Source organism: Microtus oregoni, unplaced genomic scaffold (genome assembly GCF_018167655.1).
Source record: "Microtus oregoni isolate MIOR12 unplaced genomic scaffold, Mior012 000028F_ref0000031, whole genome shotgun sequence".
Taxonomy (NCBI): domain Eukaryota; kingdom Metazoa; phylum Chordata; class Mammalia; order Rodentia; family Cricetidae; genus Microtus; species Microtus oregoni.
In genome coordinates this window covers 14,218,498-14,237,395 of record NW_024543087.1, presented here as the reverse complement: position 1 = coordinate 14,237,395, position 18,898 = coordinate 14,218,498, and the positions used below count along the sequence as shown (strand labels likewise).

The following is an 18,898-nucleotide window of genomic DNA, read 5'->3' as shown; positions in this document are numbered from 1 at the left end:
TTCCTCTCCTGTGGGCCACCCACCTGTTAATGGTCGATTTGTGCAGCAAGATGTTCCCAGATTTGGTCCTGTAGGTGACACTGTTGGGCTTAAACTTCCCCTGCCGAGTCACCTTACCTTGCCTCACCTGAAGGGACAGGAAAATATGAGCAAGAGGCTGGGGTGGAGAGAGGTGGGCCTGGTCAGCTCCCTGTCCTAGAGGAGGCACCTGGATGAGGTTGGGGTAGAGGCCAGCCATCAGCACACCCTTCACCAGCTCCTCTTCCTCGCTGTACTCATTGCATTGAGCAGAGGGCAGTGTGCAGTCAGAGGGCTTTCCCACTAGGAAAGCCTCGTAAATATTCTCTGAGAACTGCTTGATGAGCCCTGGGGAGGCAAAGCGGAGTGTGAACAGAGGCCCTGCCTCAAGGCTGGGGACGGGAGCTCTGCGGGTGGGAGATGCTCAGGAAGGCCCACTTGGGGGCCAGGCTGACCGTGGATGAAGCGCAAGCTGGGGGCGTACAGAAGGTTTTCTTCTAGGTAGTTTTCCCGGGAGGTACGGTCCTGCCAACGCAGCACCTCCTCCCAGCCAGCCACAGCACGCACGAAGGCCAAATGGTCGCTGCCACTATCGTGGCTCAGCAGTGCCTTCACCTGGGAGGGAAGGTACAGGGGTCAGGAGAATAACTAGAGCCTAGTCCAGGACAATGAGTGGGGTACGGATAAACAGCAAGAGGGCTCTGCCATAGGATCTAACCTTGTCTACTTCTGCCCGGTTCTGCAAACTGCTGCTGAAGGGATCCCGGGTAAGGCAGGAAACAACCACCAGCAGTGGGTGCAGGCAACGGAAGATGGCAGCCAACACTATGGCCTTGGCCAGTCGTGGGTCCGTAGAAATGTGGGCCAGGCGCTGCCCCAAGGTGGTCAGGTACTCCCGCTGGTCCAGAACCCCTGCAACAGCTCAGTTGTCAGTTCCACCCATGAACCACTCCACAGCCCAACCATTCCTAGCCCCATTTACCAATCTCCTGGAGAAGTATCACAGCCTCGTCCACTGCCTTAATATTTGGACTGTCCACAGCCTTGGAGAGGAACTCCACTGCCTATAGCAACAAGAACCACACCCCATGAGCCTGTGTCCCACTTGCCCTGGTCCAGGAGCAATCCCTTCCCCAGCCCCGCCTCTGCCGCACCGTCTTCTCAGGCATGTGGATTTTGGCTTGCAGCACCAGGTTCTCAAGAGGTGTGCGCAGAATCTCTGGCACTTGGAAAGGAACCATTTTCTCCAGCCGGCTCCTTGGGAACAAGTGGTAGGCAAAACCTGACTGGCAGCGGCCAGCCCTGCCACGGCGCTGAATCACATTTGCTCTCGACACCCACACCGTCTCCAGGCAGGACACCTGGGAGAAAGCAGGAAACCTACACATGCTGCAGGCCTTGTCTGCCCACTTCACCAGTCACCCTCATCACCCCTCAACAGGGACATTTCCCTTTAAGTGAGCCTTCCAACAAAGTGTCTACAGCAGAACGGGACTAGGGGCAACTTCACAAGTCCTCCCTCACTGGGTGGGTTGGGTCCAAGAGAGAGGCACCACCTTGGTCTTCAGGTCATAGCGTTCCTCCTTGTGCAGACCGCTGTCCACGACATGCACAATGTCGTTAACTGTGATGGAGGTTTCGGCAATGTTGGTGGCCAATACGATCTTACGCACCCCAAGTGGAGGCTGCTGGAATATGGCCTTCTGATCCATCATGGGGATATTGGAGTGCACTGGTGGGTAGCAAGATGCAAAAGGACTATAGGCACTGTTCTAGCAGAAAGAATCTCGGACTGAGAGCAGGACAAGAAATTTGATTCCCCACCCATTCCTGGCCCTGATAAAGCTGAAGCCATTTGATAAATTACACCCTCAGGGAAAAATGTTACAGTCAGAAACCTGGGCCACTAGAGTACAGACTGGCAGAGGCAGGACTCACTACTGGGCCTCCCCAGACTCACCTGGTAAGATGAGGTACTTGCTCTCATGCATGCCCAGGGCCTCCTGGAGTCGCTGCTGCACTCCTTTGATTTCTTGCCAACCAGGCAGAAAACACAGGATTCCACCTGTAAAAGGCCCTGCAGCCATAAGCTGGTTGATCCAGCTGGTAGGGAAAGGAAATAACTGAGAAGCGGGAAAAGCACCCACCTGGCTCTCCACGGGCATCGATGTGCAGAACCAAGTCAGTCACAAGGTCCAGATCAAGGGCACATTCATCTTCAGACTGGGGTGGGGAGACAGACCAGTCACAGCCACAGCAAAGGACGGTGAGGAAGGGAGCTTACTTGGGATGAAGCTCCAGTCCTCACATACTTGCAACACAAACAGGGCTGATTATTCCCCAATTTTTTATCAAGGAAACAGGCTTAGGAAGGTAAGGCACTCTATCATAAAGAGAGGGAGGAACATAAAAGAAAGCCCAGCGACCCTGGGGTGTGTATTGGGGTTCTTCTCACCTCATGGTGCCGATGCCGATGTGGGTACTGGTGTTTGCCCAGCTTGGCCAGGATGTCCTCCAGGTAATGTTCCTTGACGGGATACATGAAGCCAGGCACCTTGATGACAGGGCAGCCCCCAAAGTAGCGGGAAAAGCGCTCATTATCTCCCGTAGCACTCATGAGTACCAGCCGCAGGGCTGGGTTGAGCCGCTGCAGGCCCTTGAGCAGAATCAGCAGGAAGTCTGTGTTCACGTCACGCTCATGGACCTCATCCACAATGACATGGCTCACACCCTCCAGGCTGGGGTTGCTCTGCAGCTTCCGCAGCAGGATACCCACAGTGCAGAAGAGCAGCGCTCCACCTCGGGCTGGGGGCTTGCTTTCCAAGCGCACCTGGAAGCCTACGTTCCGGCGCAAGGAGGGTCCCAGTTCATGGCTGACACGCTGTGCCACAGATACAGCTGAGATACGGCGAGGTTGCGTGATGATCACATTGCATCGGGCACCTCGGCCCTCAGTCACATAGCGCTCCAACAGCAGCTGAGGGATGCGAGTGGTCTTCCCACAGCCTGTGTCCCCAGAGATGACCACCACTGGGTGCTGTTCAATGGCACTGAGGATAGTGTCCCGATGAGGGTCCACAGGTAGCTGGGGGGCCTCCTGCCAAATTGGCCCCCGCCTCCGCCACAGCTCTAGCAGGCTCTGGCTCAAGCGTACCTCCTCCGCTTCTGACAGGGGTACGTATGGCTTGCCAGTGATAGGGTCACTCAAGGGCCCTGAGTCCTTGCCTAAGGGCAAGATGTCATCACTCTGCAGCCGGAGTTCTGGGGAAATCCATGAACTGTCCACCGGGTACTAGAGGACGAGGAAGCAAGCAAAATGACAGAAATGCCTGTCTTCCTCCTCCATGCAGTCAGCCCCTCCAAAGGATTCACTGGGGTCAGATGGTTAGGGCCCAACCCACAGAGCAGAGGAGAACTTGGGCTGTGACTGCCCTGACACCCTCAGAGGCATGACTAGGGGACTTAGGGCCAGGGGGCTCCAAGGCTCCCTGCTCAGTGGGAAAAAACATTTCCTACGCCTGTCGTAGGCAGAAGCAGCCTTCAGTCTGGAGAGGGAGACAGTGGGATGGAAGGCAGGACTCTTACATGACTCAGGAAGGCCTCTATCTTGCGAAGGATGGGCTCGGGCACCTGGATGGTACATGGCCGGCGCTGGGTCTCACCCAGCTCACGCAAGGAGGCCAGGTTGTACATGGCATGGGTAAGCGGCTCATTGTTCCTGTCCACCAGGCCCAGGCTCTGCAGGAGGATATGTATGGCTCAGTCTATGCTCTTATAATCCCAGCACTCAAGAGGTGGAGGTACAAGGCCAAATTCCAGGCTAATCTGGGCTACACAGTATAACTCCAATAGTAAGTTTAAAAACCATTTAAAAAAAAATAAAAAACAAACTAAATGTGATATCACAGTAGAACCTTACCCCTTGCCCAGGCATGGCGGCCCAAGAACAAACTCCTCTGGTATAGTCACAGCCTTCCAATATCCCAGAAGACCAATCCCATTGCTACCAATTCCCAACACACACCTGAGACCAGGAAGGCACACCCTTCAACACCCTATTCCACAAGCTCTCCTAGGCTACGTCACCATAGCTTCCCAACCCAGATCCTGCTAGCAGGTCCTGCTGCGAACTGTGCCTTTGGTGACCCCACCATACAGGGAACTACATGGAATGTCCGTCCTATACCCTTATAAATGCCTGAAAATGATAAGCTAGGCCCCTGAAAGGAAAATGTTTGCTTCACCAAGTGCTTCAAATCACCTTACAAGATAAAGCATGACCTTCAGGACAATGTGAGCCCCTCATTTTCTCAGCTTTGTGTGTCTCCCACGTGGAAAGGTCACTAGCTCTCTGCAGGACATCTTCCCACCGCAGCAGCCCCTCCCTCGCCAGTGCTCACGTCATAAAAGGCAGCAATGCTACCACCTGTCAGTCTGCGTGTCAGCTTCCTAACACTGCAGCCCCTCCCAGACAGTCTCTCCCATGCCAAGAGCGTGGGACTTGTGCATAGGAAACTGCAGACTGAGCCACATCCTGCGACAACCCCAGCTCTGCCCTGCTGAGCCTGAAGCAGAGCACATGCACACCTCAAAGTCCCCACCTATGCACAACTTTTTCTCTTTTGCTTCTTTGTTCTTGTTTGTTTAAATACAGGGTAGCCTTGATCTCAGGATAATCTTTCTGCCTTGCCTCCCAAGTATACAGCATCACCAACTCACAGACTATTCATATTCTCCGAGTAGACAGGTGTATCCCTCACCAGAGGGATCTAAGATGTGGTTCCCATAATCAAATCCACAGAGCTATACCAGAGCACTCGGAAAAGCAGGCTCATTTCACGCTGTGCAAACGGAACCTCCACATGCTTCAGATGAACTCAACACTCTGTTAATCAAGCAAAATGCTAATTCTAAGGCTGCAGCATCAGCCGATGCCAAAGCTCCTTCAAAAGTACTGCCACAAGTAAGCCCAGTGGGAGAGCGGCCACCACACATGAGTACCCTATATTCAATTCCCAATCATGGGAAGAAAGAAGGAAAAAAACCAAACTTGCCAGGCTTAATGGCATCCAATGATAATCCTACCATTTGTGATGAGACAAGACTGTGAGTTGGAAGTCAGCCTGAGCTACAAAGAAAGTACTAGGCCAGACTGAGCTTTAGTGAGGTTCTGTCTCAAAAGGACGGGGGTTGGAGGTCAGGCTGGGAATGTAGTTAAGCTGGGTAGGTGGTCAGTTGCCTAATATACATAAAACTGGGTTTGGTCTTCAGCACTGTAATGTGGCACAGACACCCAGGAAGTGGATGCAGAAAGTCTAGAAGCTCACGGCTATCCTCAGCAGTGTAGTAAGTATCGGGTCAGCCTCTGTCTCTGTGCTTGCCACCAAGTCTGGTGAGCTGAGTTTGATCCCCGGAATCCACAGGGTAAAAGGAGAGAAATGACTCCGGCCTCCATATGGACGCCATGGGGTGGGGGTGACACACAACCTGCCGGCTGGAGGCCTCTCTGCCAACACTTTAATGCCACTCACTGCCTCAATTTTCATTCTAGATGTACATCACATTTTTCACTTGGCCACCAAGGTCTGCAGGATCTCTCTGGGCACCAAGTTCTCTGTTCACACCTCTTTGCCTGTGAGAGCTCGCTTTGGCTTCATCTCGGTTCTGGTCAAGTGCTAGTAAGGCTGAGCTCACAGGCAAAGTCCCCGCAGAGGCTCTGGGGAAGTAGTCATGGAAACAGATCCTTTCCTACCTGGGTACAAACAGTCCAAGGCCTGGTGTGTGCTTCACTTCCTAGAAAAGCGGGCTAATCTGTCCTAGACAAAGGGACTTACCTTCAGTTTCTTGCAAGCCAAGGCTGCTGCCTTGTTCTCAGCCTCGGCTTTGCGGCGCCCTTTGGCAACAAAGGTCATGGGACAGGGCCAGAGCAGAGTGAGTGTAGCCAGCTTGGTCTTGGTGCCCACAGTGTGGAACTGCATGAGGTTCTACGTGGAAGGGAAATGAGAGCGTTACAAAAGGCTGGGAATGAGTGGACAGCTGGGTGGTCTATGACCTGGAGGAACCCAGAGATGGAGCGCATCATGACCGGTACCGCCCCAGTCACGCTGGACTGGACACAACCAGACAGAGCCCTATATTCTGACTTTCCTTTGTCCCTCCTGCTTTATGCCCTGTGTAGCCCTAGTTCTGAGCTTGCTTCCCAATTTCTACAGTAGAAGATGGGGTTCATACGATACTGCTACCTGTCTTCCTAACCCACATCTAAATAGCACCTTTAAGAATGGCTGGGGCTAGAACTGTTGGCATATCCTGACAGGGTGAAAAGGCCTTCTACCTCCTCTGAGACCCCTCGCTGTGGCATCACTGATGACATTTATGACACAATTCAGGCACCCACTCTTCTTCTTGCACACCCTAACCTACCAGTTGGTCACGGATCCAGTCTTCCCGCCAGCAGTCCCCAGCCTACACCCTGTGTGGCTATCTTCACTTTTCCTTCCCTGCTGCTTTGCTTTCCACCCATCAGGGATCCCATGTCCTTCTAGTTGGCCTAGGCGGGCGCTGAGAAAGGCACCCTGAGCCCTGCCCCACACCCGAGGCTTCCTTTCTGCTGAGCCCAGAGAAGACAGCACAAGCAAGTGCACTTCTGGGAGAGACAACTCACCTTAGCTGTGGAGGAGGACGTTGCAATCTGAATCACTTTGGCCAGCAGGTTCTTGGGAAGTGGGAACTGGGTCAGAGCTCTAATAGCACTGTCGTCATCTGTCATTTCGAAGGAACCCCCTCTATGAGGACAAATAGTTTAGATGAAAAAGTCTGCTGTTTTCCTGGCCAAGTTTCTCTGGGACGGTAAGGTTGGGACAAAGTCCTGGTGTGTGGTAAGGTTGGACACAGTGGGCCAGCAGCTACTGCCTCTTCAGTCACACTGCAGAAGCCCTCAGTCCCCTGGTTTCCTCAGGGAGAACTGAGCAGAGTGAAAGCTGAGAAGGTGGGACCCGAGTGTGAGCTGGAAAGCAGGATCATGTGTTGTCTGCAAGAGCCCAGCTACAGCCCAAGACAGGAGTTACTGGTGTACTACCCCATCCGACCCCTTCCCCCACACTGGGGAGACACACTGAGCAACAGGACATGAAGACGAAAGTGTTGGGCAGAGTCCTCCCATATGTGGGGGCTCAGAGAAGACTGATGTCATACCAAGACGTGGTCAGGGTCCCCTGCATCCCTCTGTCACAGAGGTACCTTGAGTCCCTGAGTGGGTTGTGGGAGTCTTGCTGGGTCATGGACAGAAACTCCGTCACATCAATGGTCCCCTCTTCGAGCTCTTCTTCCTCATCTTCCTCTTCCTCTCGGCCCAAGGCTCGGGATAGGCCTCCAGGACCTGCTGGCCGAATGTTCTCAGGATTCAGCTGCCGCCAGGAAGTTGGAGGCATGGTGGGTTCTGGACGCCACCAGTTGTCAGCTGGAGACCCAAAACGATCAGCTAGCACTCGGTATTTGGCTGCATCAAACAGCTCATTCCGTGGACCCAGCAGACCCCAGCCCTGTTGGGTAGAGAAAACTGTGAGGAGCACACCATCACCACACACCTTAGTCAGCTGTGCTCTGCTACAGACCAGCCCTGGCCAGCGAGGGGAATACAAACAACACTTCAACCTAGGCATGAGGGTGAACTCTGTCATCCCAGGAATGGAAGCTCAAAGAGAAGGACCTCATGATCTAGTCCTACCTCTGCAGTGAGTCCATCTCAATGAACAATAATAGAAAGAAGGAAGGACAGACTGACAAAAGGGAAGGAGAAAAAGAAGAGAAGACTTAAAAACGCCGAGATCTGAGCTGGGCGATGGTGCACATGCTGGCTGAGGGTCTCTTTCATTGGGTTACATCTTGAATTCTTCCTTTTCTAAATTTTTTTGGTTGTTTGTGTGTGTGTTACCTGTGGGTATGTCCGTGCATCACGTTTGTGCAGTGCCTCTTGAGACCAGAGCAGGGTATCATATCCCTTGTAACTGGAGTTATAGATGTTTGTGACTCTCCATGGAGGTACTAGAAATTGAACTCGAGTCCCCTAGAAGAGTAGCCAGTGCTCTTAACTGTTGATCTGTCTCTCCCAAACCTTTTGATTTTCTGAGACAGGGTTTCTCTGTAGCTTTGGAGCCTTCCTGGAATTAGCTCTGTAGACCAGGCTGGCCTCAAACTCATTGAGATCCACCTGCCTCTGCCTCCTAAGTGCTGGGATTAAAGGTGTGTGCCCCCGCACCTGGCATCAAATGCCATTTTTAACAGTGTCAAAAAGAACAATGTATTTGGTTCAGATGTTTATTCTAAGGAGATGAAATCCTTACACACTGGAGATAGTAAAGCATCGAAGGAAAATGTAGCCAATAGAATCCCTATCAAAACTTCAATGTAAATGTCAAAACAACCACAAAAACAATAAAATTCTTAAAATAACAAAGAGCCATAAAAGCGCCAACACCAAAATAATCTTAAGAAATGTGAAGTTGGAGAAGTCACACTGCCTGATCACAAACTATAAAACTCTAAGACTCAAAAGCATACAGTAGGGTGTCACACGTCTTTAGCCTTCTATGACCTTCAAGGGCACCAGGCATGAATTGCATGCGGACTATTCCTTTACACTGTGTAAGCACATGTCACTGAGACTGGTTTAATAAAGAAGCTGATAAGGGGGCTGGAGAGATGGCTCAGCGGTTAAGAGCATTGCCTGCTCTTCCAAGGGTCCTGAGTTCAATTCCCGGCGGCCACATGGTGGCTCACAACCATCTGTGGGGAGGTCTGGCGCCCTCTTCTGGCCTTCAGGCATGCAGATGGAGTGTAGTATACATAATAAATAAATAAATCTTAAAAAAAAAAAAGAAGCTGATAAGGTTCAGCGAGAATGGAACTAAGGACCCTGGAAAGAAGCAGGGCAGAGAGGAGTCACCAACCAGACACGGAGAGGAAAAGGGTAACAGGTAACAACACATGACAGAATGTAGATGGACAGAAATGGGTTAATTTAAGGTGTAAGAGCTAGTTAGTAATAAGCCTGAATGGTTATTTGGGAAGCGGCTGGCAGAACATAGCTGATTGAAGTCCTGACCTCCACCTTCAGTTACACTGTAGGCAAGCAAAGCATGCAAACTAAATATCTTAAAAAAAAAGGTCAGGTGATGGTGGCTCGGCACACCTAATCCCAGCACTTGGGAGGGAGGCAAAGGCAGGCAAATCTCTGTGAGTTCAAGGCCAGCCTGTTCTGTAGAACCAGTTCTAGGACAGGCTCCAAAGCTACACAGAGAAGCCAGATGGTGGTGGCGCACGCCTTTAATCCCAGCACTCGGGAGGCAGAGGCAGGCGGATCTCTGTGAGTTCGAGACCAGCCTGGTCTACAAGAGCTAGTTCCAGGACAGGCTCCAAAACCACAGAGAAACCCTGTCTCGAAAAACCAAAAAAGGAAAAAAAGAAAAAGCTACACAGAAACCCTGTCACACCTTTCATCCTGACACTGAGACAGCCAGGCAGCCAGTCTGGTCCACAATAATGAATTCCAGGCCTCAGTAAGACACATCTCGGGGGAAAAAAAATTAAATTTTATGAGCCAAGGGCTGGGTCGTTAGATAGCTCATTTAAAAAAGGGCTTGCCACAGGAAAATGAAGACCTGAATTCCTCAACTGTCAAGTACGAACACCAGGTGGTAAAGGTGTGCACTTTTAATCCCAGGTCTGGGGAAGCAGAAACAGTTGGATAGTGGGATGTGCTAGCCAGCCAACAAGCCCAGCCTAATCAGTGAGCCCCACAGCACAGAGAAAGATCCCAAACAATCTCAAACAACCATGTAGAAGAGCCAGTTATGGTAAGGCAGACTTTTAGTCTCAGACTCTGTGTTCAAAGTTAGTCTGGTCCACATAGGTAGTTCTAGGGCATCAAAGCTACACAGGAAGATCTTGCTTGTCTCAAACAATAAAATGAACAAACAGAAAAGCAGCAGACAACTGAGAAATGACACCTGTACTGGACCTCTAGGCTACACACAAGCACATAACTCACAAACACATACATACACACACAAAAACAACATAGACAACTGAGGAATGACACCTCTGGGCTACACGCAGGCACATATACTCACAAACACATACATATACACAAAAAGAATAAAACTAGGAAGTGGGAAGGGCTCAGGAAAGGTGAATGACTGAACACTGAATCAACATCTACCAAGATGTCCTTGGAACCAAAACCACTACAGAGAGAGAGAGAGAGAGAGAGAGAGAGAGACAGAGCGCGCAAGGACTGGCAGTTTCCAGGCCCGCAGGCCTTCAGTAGAGGCGCTCACCTTGAATAGCTGGCACGCTGCTGCTGCAGCCTGTCGCTCAGCATCAATCTTCTTGCTGCCATAGCCTTCAACCTCCACGCTCTTGGGCCACTTGATGTGCAGGGTGACTTTCTAGGAAAGTGAAAGGAAATAAAGAAGTAGGTGTGGTCACCCCACCTGTAACCACAGCTCTGCAGAAATGGGGAGAAGGGGATCAGGTTACAAAGTCAACTCTAGGGAAGCAAGCAAACAAGCTGGGTGTGGTGGCACAGTCCTTTAATCCCAGCACCTAAGTGGCAGATCCCGGTGCCCCTCTTTGAGTTCAAGGCCAGCCTGGTCAATAGAGTGAGTTCCTGGACAGCCAGGGCTACACAGAGAAACCCTGTCTCAAAGCAAACAACCAACCAAAACTTTCACTCAGAATGGTTTACCTGAACGCTTCTGTGGGATCTAGGCTTTATAACCCTCTTGGAGCAGGAATGTTCATCATTCCCTCTACCATGCCTTCCTTTTTAGACAAGGGACCAAACTCAGGGAGCACTACCGTGGCCTCTTAGACAAGATGAGCATTCCTTACCCACCTGCTGTGTTGGCTTTCCCTGAATAAAGCATGTGGACTTTTGGTGGCTCTTCAAATCTAATTGTATTATGAGATTCTCTATTGATGTTAACATTTAGACCCATTCTGGTTGGACACAGTAGGACACATCTATAAGACTTTTTTTTTTATGTGTGTATAATACCTTCAGTATTTGGGACCTGAAGCAGGAGGACCAACAATCCAAGTCAACCTAGGCTACATGAGACCCTATCTCAAAACAGAACAATGAAAAGCAATGCCTTTAATCCCAGCACTGAGGAGGCAGAGGAAGGCAGATCTCTATGAGCTCTAGGTCAGCCTGGTCTACGGAGCTAGTCCCAGGACAACCAAGGCTAACACAAAGAAATCCTGTCTCGAAAAACAAAAACAAAAGACAAAACAGAACACCCAGTTTAGCCTCTTTGACAAAAACAGTCAAGAGAGAGAAAATGGCAGCCAGTCTCCTCTGAATCAACTCCGTGAGTTCCTCAGCCACCGCAGAGTTACCTTTTTCTTCGGTCCATTTGTGTGCACATAGACTAGCTTGTCCTTTGCATGGGAGATGCCGAGGGCCCTTCCAATGACGCTGTTGAGAAGGTTTTTGGGCTGTGGAAACTCTTTCAATAGGTCCCTAGAAGCTAGGAAATAAAATAATTACAATTATCTTTCTTTTGAAACTCCATAGGGTATACCAAAGCCACTCTGGGCTAAAGTTGTTGACTCAGGACCCCAAAGCATTCAGTAGTAGGAGTCCTTGGAAAAGAATTAGGTGGTCAATAAACTCCATGACTCTGATGTCTGAAAGAGGGTACTCAAAAAAAATAAAGAAAAACAAAACACGTATCTTCCATGCATGTACAGAAGACCAAGACCCCTAAAGTGGTTCACACAATTACAAGGACAGCTGAAGAGACTCTGGACAGCTTCAGCATAGCAAAATGGCTCTGGCAGGCTTTACTCTTCTCTCCCATTTCCTCTGCCTTGCTAAAACATTAGCTTATATTCTTAAAGCTAGACACTTATTTGGCCACTCATTAGGCTGACCACCAAGGTTCCAGCTATCAAAGTACTGGTAGTACTGGTACTGATCTTGGTCTTGGGCGTCCTAAGCTGATACTGATCCTTTCATGTGGGTCGGGGATGAGATCCAGACTTGAAAGAGCATGCCTCCACTCTCAATTATACTGCAGTACTCTGCAGAAGCAGCTCTAAAGCCCACAGACTCACAGCCAGGAAGAAGCAGGAGCAAATCCTTTCCTATCCCCTGGCATCAGAGGGAAGAGGGTGCATCAGACACACAAGGGCTATCTCCTTCCCTTCACTTAGTCTCTGCATTAACCTCAAAATAGAAATAATACAAATGGCGGAGATGTCCCCTCCAGCAGCAGCTCCTGCCAGACAGGGCTTAGTCAACCATATAGAGGCAATTCAGAGCAGCTCAATAAATAAATAAATAAGGGCTGGAGAGATGGCTCAGTGGTTAAGAGCATTGCCTGCTCTTCCAAAGGTCCTGAGTTCAATTCCCGGCAACCACATGGTGGCTCACAACCATCTGTAATGAGGTCTGGTGCCCTCTTCTTGCCTGCAGACATACACACAGACAGAATATTGTATACATAACAAACAAACAAATAAATGAATAAAGGGCCCATCGACGTATAGCACCAGAAATCTTCAGGAGATGTAAGGCCTTCACTGTCTGGTATTATGTTCAACCTGTACCACCCTATAACAGAACTTGGTGGTGCTCCATTCAGTATCGTGCACTGGCTTCATCGTAATAATTTGGGAAGTATTTACACAACAGTTGATACATTTTTCCTCAATGGGTACCTAGAATGTCAGCAATGTTCAGGTAGCAGCTGCATTTAATTCTTTTGTCTTTTCAAAAATGCATTCATTGCCTGAGAGATGTTGCAAACTTTTTATTTATTTTTGTTTTTTCAAGGCAGGGTTTCTCTGTGTAACAGCCCTAGCTGTCCTTGAACTCACAGACGCCTGCCTCCAGAGTACAGGAATTAAAGGTGTGTGCCACCCCAGCAGTTGGGAGGCAGAGGCAGGTGAGAATCCTATGTCATGAGACTGTCTCAAAAAAATTATTTTATTATTACTGTGTGTATATGAGTCCCCCATTTGGAGGCCAGAGAGCAACCCTTGCAAGCCTGTTCCCTCCCTCTGCTGGGCTCAGGGGTTGGACTTGGGTCTGTCCATCAGACTTGGACAGCAAGCGCTTTCACCAGCTGAACCAGCTCGCCAGTGCTGTATTTTGAAAACAGTCCTCCAGAGTGTCTGATGGAAGCTTTTATCTGGTTTGGGATATTTAGCTGGGCAGACACCTGAGTAACTAGCACAATAGGAGTGTCATACCTGACACACTCGCCTAAGTGCTGTTATAAATCAGTAAGAATCAAGCAGTTTAGACTCAAGGAGAGTTGATCCCATCTTGTATCCGTACTTCAAGTAACCCACTAGACACACAGATGTGACAGACGCCACACGCCCAAGTTCTTCAGATGGGGAAAGCCGGATAGCTCATTCTACCTATCTTAATGGCCATGGATGTTCTCACCAATTCCATTCTCTACCCCAGTCAGGAAGCAGTCAGTCAGTCTACCAAAGAAGACACCCCACCTCTATCTGAGATTCTGAAATCCCAGGTGTGTTTGGGACTAAGTCCGACTGTGATGACAGAGCTAACCCTCAATACCACCCAACCTGACAGAAAGTAGGATATTCTTGTGATTTCACCCACCCACCCACGTGCAGACGTGCTCGGGTCTAGGTGAACCTAAGCCACACAAGGCTTTCTAACAGCAGGTAGAGACCCACTGATTAAAAGGTTTAAACCACTTTCATGACTAGAGTCCTCCTGCCAGGCCGGCCTCAGTCCCGCACCCCTCACTTGCCTTCCCTAGTCAAGGACGTCGCAACCCAGTATCCGCTACACAATCCTCACCGTTTACCATGCTTCCGTCGCCCTCCCCAGGCTCGCCAGGAGCCACCTCTGATTCGACCTCGGAAGCCTCCTGAGTGCCATCGGGGCGGACGAAGCTTGATGAGAAGCTACGTGAGAGTCCTTGTCGCCCGGCAGTACGGGGATCCGGCGGCCGCAGGCGCGGAGAGACACTGGCAGCCAGCGCCACGAGCCGTCTGGCAGACGCCATAGCGATCCCGCCGATCCCCGCGGCCCCAGCCTGCGACAGCACCGCCCAGGGCTCAGCGACCGAAAGGAGTGCCGAGCGCCCTCTGCTGGCCAGGGGGACTCGGTGCTAGGCTGGGAGCAAGAGAGCTAGGATGCCAGCCTGCAAAACACAGCCCAGGCGCCCTCACCAGGAAATTCAAACCACAGACTGGGCTCTGGAGCTCAAGCAGGAAAAGGGATTGTATGATTTTAGCACTGTGCATTTGCTCAAGGTCCATTCAAGGAAATGACCCAAGTTCCCTTCAGGTCCTACACATGGTAAATTCCTTATAGGCTGCCTTCTAATGGACTTGGATGTAGGTGAGAGTGGGCACCCATTTCCTATGGGTAAATCTGGTGAGACTCTAGTAGGAAAGACCTCTTCAACATAAACTGACCTAACCCCCTGAACTGGAGTTGAAGAAGACAGCACCTACTTTGGGGCATGATGCCAAGAACTGAGCTAGTTTCCTCAGTTAGGAGTTAAGTTCTTCCTCGCTTGTGTGAAGGCAATGGGACCCCACTTCCAAACAACTGTGCCTGGATTTGACTCCTCTTCTGTCTCTTAAGGCTGTGTGGAGCAAACCTGAAGGGAGTGGCTATGAGCAAGGGCCTCAGAGTCTGAGCACCGTGGAGAAAAGTTTTCGGTCAGGGGATGGCAATTTAGGTTGGGTAGGTTGGGAAGAAGAAATTTGTTTTTTAATTCTAGCCATGGGGGCTGGAGAGATGGCTCAGTGGTTAAGAGCATCGCCTGCTCTTCCAAAGGTCCCGAGTTCAATTCCCAGCAACCACATGGTGGCTCACAACCATCTATAATGATGTCTTGTGCCCTCTTCTGGCCTCCAGGCATACATGTGGACAAAATATTGTATACATAATTCTAGCCATGACTTGAATAATCCCCTGGAGAGTTTATTAAAACATTACTTCTGAGCTGGGCCGTGGTGGCGCACGCCTTTAATCCCAGCACCCGGAAGGCAGAGACAGGTGGATTTCTGTGAGTTCAAGGCTGAGTTTCAGACTGCTTGGTCTACAGAGGGAGTTACAGGACAGCCAAAGCTACAGAGAAACTCTGTCTTTACAAAAGAAAAAAGAAAAACTAAAAAACATACTACTGGCCAAGAGTGGCAGCCCACAACTACAGTCCCATCACTCAGGAGGCATAAACAGGACTGCACCATGTGTGGGGTTAGCCTGGTCTCCATAGGAAGTTCCAGGCTAACTAAGGTTATACAATGGAACTCAAAAATGAAAACAAATGTTCAGTTGGTAGTGCTTGCCTAGCCTCTATAATTATGGTCACCAGGTTTGACCATCAGGAACGTGTAGTGGAGCATGCCTGTAAATCCCATCACTCAGAAGTAGTCAGGAGGACTGGAAGTTCAGTGTCACCACTGGCAACAGAAAATAGAAAATTTGAAACCAGCCGGGCGGTGGTGGCGCACGCTTTTAATCCCAGCACTCAGGAGGCAGAGGCAGGAGGATCTCTGGGAGTTCAAGGCCAGCCTGGTCTACAAGAGCTAGTTCCAGGACAGGCACCAAAGCTACAGAGAAACCCTGTCTCAAAAAACAAAAACAAAAACAAAACAAAAAAAAAAACAAGAAAATTTGAGGCCTGAACTTAATATTGAGCCAAAAAATATAAAATAAAATCTGACATAAGGGCTACAGAAATGGCTCATCAGTTCAGAGCCCTAGATGTTCTTCCAAAGGACAATAATTGTAACTGTGACAGGGTGGTGGTGGCACATACCTTTAATCCCAGCACTCAGGAGGCAGAGGTTGGAGAATCTATGTGAGCTTGAGGCCAACCTGGTCTACAAAGTGAGTTCCAGGACAGATTCCAAAGCTACAGAAAAACCCTGTCTAGAAAAACCAATAAAATAAAATATTAAAAAAAAAATAAAGAGAAAAAGAACGGTGTAACTCCATTTCCAGGGGATCTGACATCCTCTTCTGGCTCTCACTGATACCAGAAGTGCACATGGTACACAGAGATCCATGTAAGCAAAACACCCATTCACACAAAATACATGTAAGGATAAATAAAAATCTGAGGCGGTTGTCACAGGAGACACCACCTGTATGTATTAAGCACCCCTACCCAGATCTATATATAGGGCAGAACATGACTTCGCAGGAGCTTTGCCTTCTGTGGTGTGACTCATTACTAATCAGCTTAAAAATGGTCCTTGAAGACTGGAAATAGCCCGAATGTCTTCAAAAGAATAGAGAAGTTTAGCAAGCCAGGGTGGGCACAACAGTGGCTGACTCACAGTTGAAAGAAACAAGTCTCTCTCTCTCCCTCTTTCTCCTTTCTCTCTCTCTCTCTCTCTCTCTCTCTTTCTCTCTCTCTCTCCTAAGACAGAGTTCTCTTTTCTCTGTGTAACAGCCCTGGATTTCCTGGAACTCACTGGTTTCAAACAGAGACCCGCCTCTCTGCCTCCCAAAGGCATGTGCCACCATACCTTGCTCATTTTCTCCAATTTTAGAAAACATATTTTGAACAGATGCTTGAAATTTTGTGTTAAAAAAAAATCAAGGGAGCTGGAGAGATGGATCAGTGGTTAAGAGCACTAGCTACTCTTTCAGAATCCCTGGGTTCAATTCCCAGTATGCATATGGTGGCTCACAACTGTCTATAACTCCAGGTCTAAGGGACCCGAACCCTCACACAGACATACACCATTGCAGGCAAAACACCAATGCACACAAAATAAAAATAAATCATTAAGAAAAAGAAAACAATCAATGTAAGCATTGTGGCTTATGCCTATAATCCCAGCACTTTATAGGCCGAAGCGGGATGATTACTGGAGTTCAAGGCCAGTTTAGGATACAGAATAAGTCCCTGTTTCTAAAACTAAAAAGAGCCGGGGCTATGAATCAGTGGCATAGTGACTGACTAGCCTGCATGAGACCATAGGCTTAATTCTCCACAACCCACCGAGTGGTGGAAGGAGAAAACTGACTCAACAAAGTTGTCCTCTGACCTCCACACACACACCCTGGCATGTGTCTACCCAGACACATGTTCTATACACCCATTATACACTATAATAATAAATAAAATCTAAAAACAAAAGCTCATGCTGGGTGGGAATAGAGGTGCATGCCTTTCACCCCAGCACTGGGGAGGCAGAGGCAGAGGCAGGCAGAGCAATGTGATTGGAGCGCTCTTTCAGTCAGCTTTCAGGAGCCATCACTATCTATCATCTTCTCCCAGGGGTTCAGAGCAGGGACTGGCAAACCATCGAGTGCAGAACAAATCCAGTCCAATGCTGTTACTGTAAGCTCTTGTTGCTGGTGTTTAAAGCTTGGTCTCATTTACTCCAGCCTCACCCTGAACTTGCTATTAGTCAAAGATGACCTTGAACTACTGATCCTATTAAGCACCAGGGAGAACCAGTGCTGGGGGTTGATCTCAAGCTAGGGAAATGCTCTTATCAAGAGAAGAGCCGTTCCAACCCTATAAGGAAGCTAGCGGAGCAGAGCTACGCTCATTTGCTCAGTAACTGCTTTCCTACTATCATGACAGAGTTAACTACAACAGAAAAACAAGACAGCAAAACCTGAAAGATAGCTGGGCACAGTGGCTCATGAATTTAATTCCGGCACTCAGGGGGCAGAAGCAGGCAAATCTCTGTGAGTTCCAGGACATTCTGGTCTACACACAAACTTCAAGCCAAGCAAAGCTACAAAGTAAAACCCTGTCTGTCTTAAAAAAAAAAAAGATATAAAAGGTTTATTAACTCAGAGATATTTCTTTTTATTTAAATTTTACTTTATTAACTTTTATTGTGTATGTATGTGTATAATCCCGTGGGCTTCAGGGATTGAATTCAGGTCATCCAAATAGCATGGCAAAAACTGTTACCTGCTGAGCCATCTCGCCAGCTCTGAGAGATATTTCTGTCCACTTCTGGATCAGGCAGGACATCTCCACTAAATGGAATCAAGGTGCAGAGGATCTGAGTCCGAAGGTAAATGTTTAGGAGCTTAGCCTACTTATGTTTTGAAACAGGGCCGTACTCTATAGCCCAGAATGAACTGGAACTAATTATGTAACCCAGGCTGCCTCAAAAACCTGTAACAATCCTTTTTTGACTCAGCCTCCCAAGTGCTAGGAATCCAGGTACCATCCAAATGCCCAGCGTAGGAACTAAAACTTTAAGCATCAAAAGGCATGAGGAGGAAAGCCACAACTACCGAGGCCCTGTGCACAGTACCTTTGACAGAAATAGGGGAGGGGCTAGCAACACTGAAACAACTGGGGTCTCAGCCAGCATGTGACAACTTACTCAACAAGAAGACAAGGTTAAGCTGACTGGCGATGGGAGCCAGGCAAGCACCCTTACACATGTGATTGCTGCATCAGGAAAAACACAACTGCATACGGAACACACAGGAAAGAGCAAACTGTGCCCGTGGGTCTGGGCAGGGGATCCTGGAGTATTTCTGGAGTCCCACGCCTCAGTTCTGGGCAGGAAGGAAAAGACGCACAGAGGACCCTTACAGGTAAGTTTCTTGATTTATTCACCCTTCCCTTGGTAAGAGATTGGCAGTAGGAAAGGAAAAGGTTTGGAAAGGAGATGATCTTTTTTTCCCTTTCAATTCTAAATCTGACTCTGATGATCTCTGCTCCTCTGCTCAATACAAACGGCCACTGTCTCCTGGGTGCTATTTATTTATTTTTATTTTATTTTTATAAGACAGGGGTTCTCGCCGGGCGGTGGTGGCGCACGCCTTTAATCCCAGCACTTGGGAGGCAGAGGCAGGCGGATCTCTGTGAGTTCGAAACCA

At 49.2% G+C, this 18,898-nt stretch overlaps 1 protein-coding gene across 7 annotated transcripts in view; it reads right to left on the bottom strand.

Moving 5' to 3' along the window:
* Nucleotides 1-18,898, bottom strand: part of Dhx30 (DExH-box helicase 30) — a 29,826-nt gene that overhangs the window by 638 nt on the left and 10,290 nt on the right. For 6 of the 7 annotated variants that reach the window (XM_041677299.1, XM_041677302.1, XM_041677298.1 and 3 more), the window contains exons 5-20: nucleotides 11,422-11,552; nucleotides 10,356-10,466; nucleotides 7,258-7,559; nucleotides 6,683-6,803; nucleotides 5,853-6,002; nucleotides 3,604-3,756; nucleotides 2,474-3,310; nucleotides 2,166-2,241; nucleotides 1,979-2,083; nucleotides 1,575-1,750; nucleotides 1,173-1,379; nucleotides 1,001-1,082; nucleotides 737-930; nucleotides 474-633; nucleotides 209-366; nucleotides 24-127 (exon numbers count right to left, since the gene is read on the bottom strand). In XM_041677299.1, the coding sequence (XP_041533233.1) occupies nucleotides 24-127; nucleotides 209-366; nucleotides 474-633; nucleotides 737-930; nucleotides 1,001-1,082; nucleotides 1,173-1,379; nucleotides 1,575-1,750; nucleotides 1,979-2,083; nucleotides 2,166-2,241; nucleotides 2,474-3,310; nucleotides 3,604-3,756; nucleotides 5,853-6,002; nucleotides 6,683-6,803; nucleotides 7,258-7,559; nucleotides 10,356-10,466; nucleotides 11,422-11,552 (3,067 nt within the window). Of the gene's footprint in view, nucleotides 1-23; nucleotides 128-208; nucleotides 367-473; nucleotides 634-736; nucleotides 931-1,000; nucleotides 1,083-1,172; nucleotides 1,380-1,574; nucleotides 1,751-1,978; nucleotides 2,084-2,165; nucleotides 2,242-2,473; nucleotides 3,311-3,603; nucleotides 3,757-5,852; nucleotides 6,003-6,682; nucleotides 6,804-7,257; nucleotides 7,560-10,355; nucleotides 10,467-11,421; nucleotides 11,553-13,870; nucleotides 14,100-18,898 lie in introns of those variants that run through there. The other variant, XM_041677297.1, reaches the window with a different exon arrangement.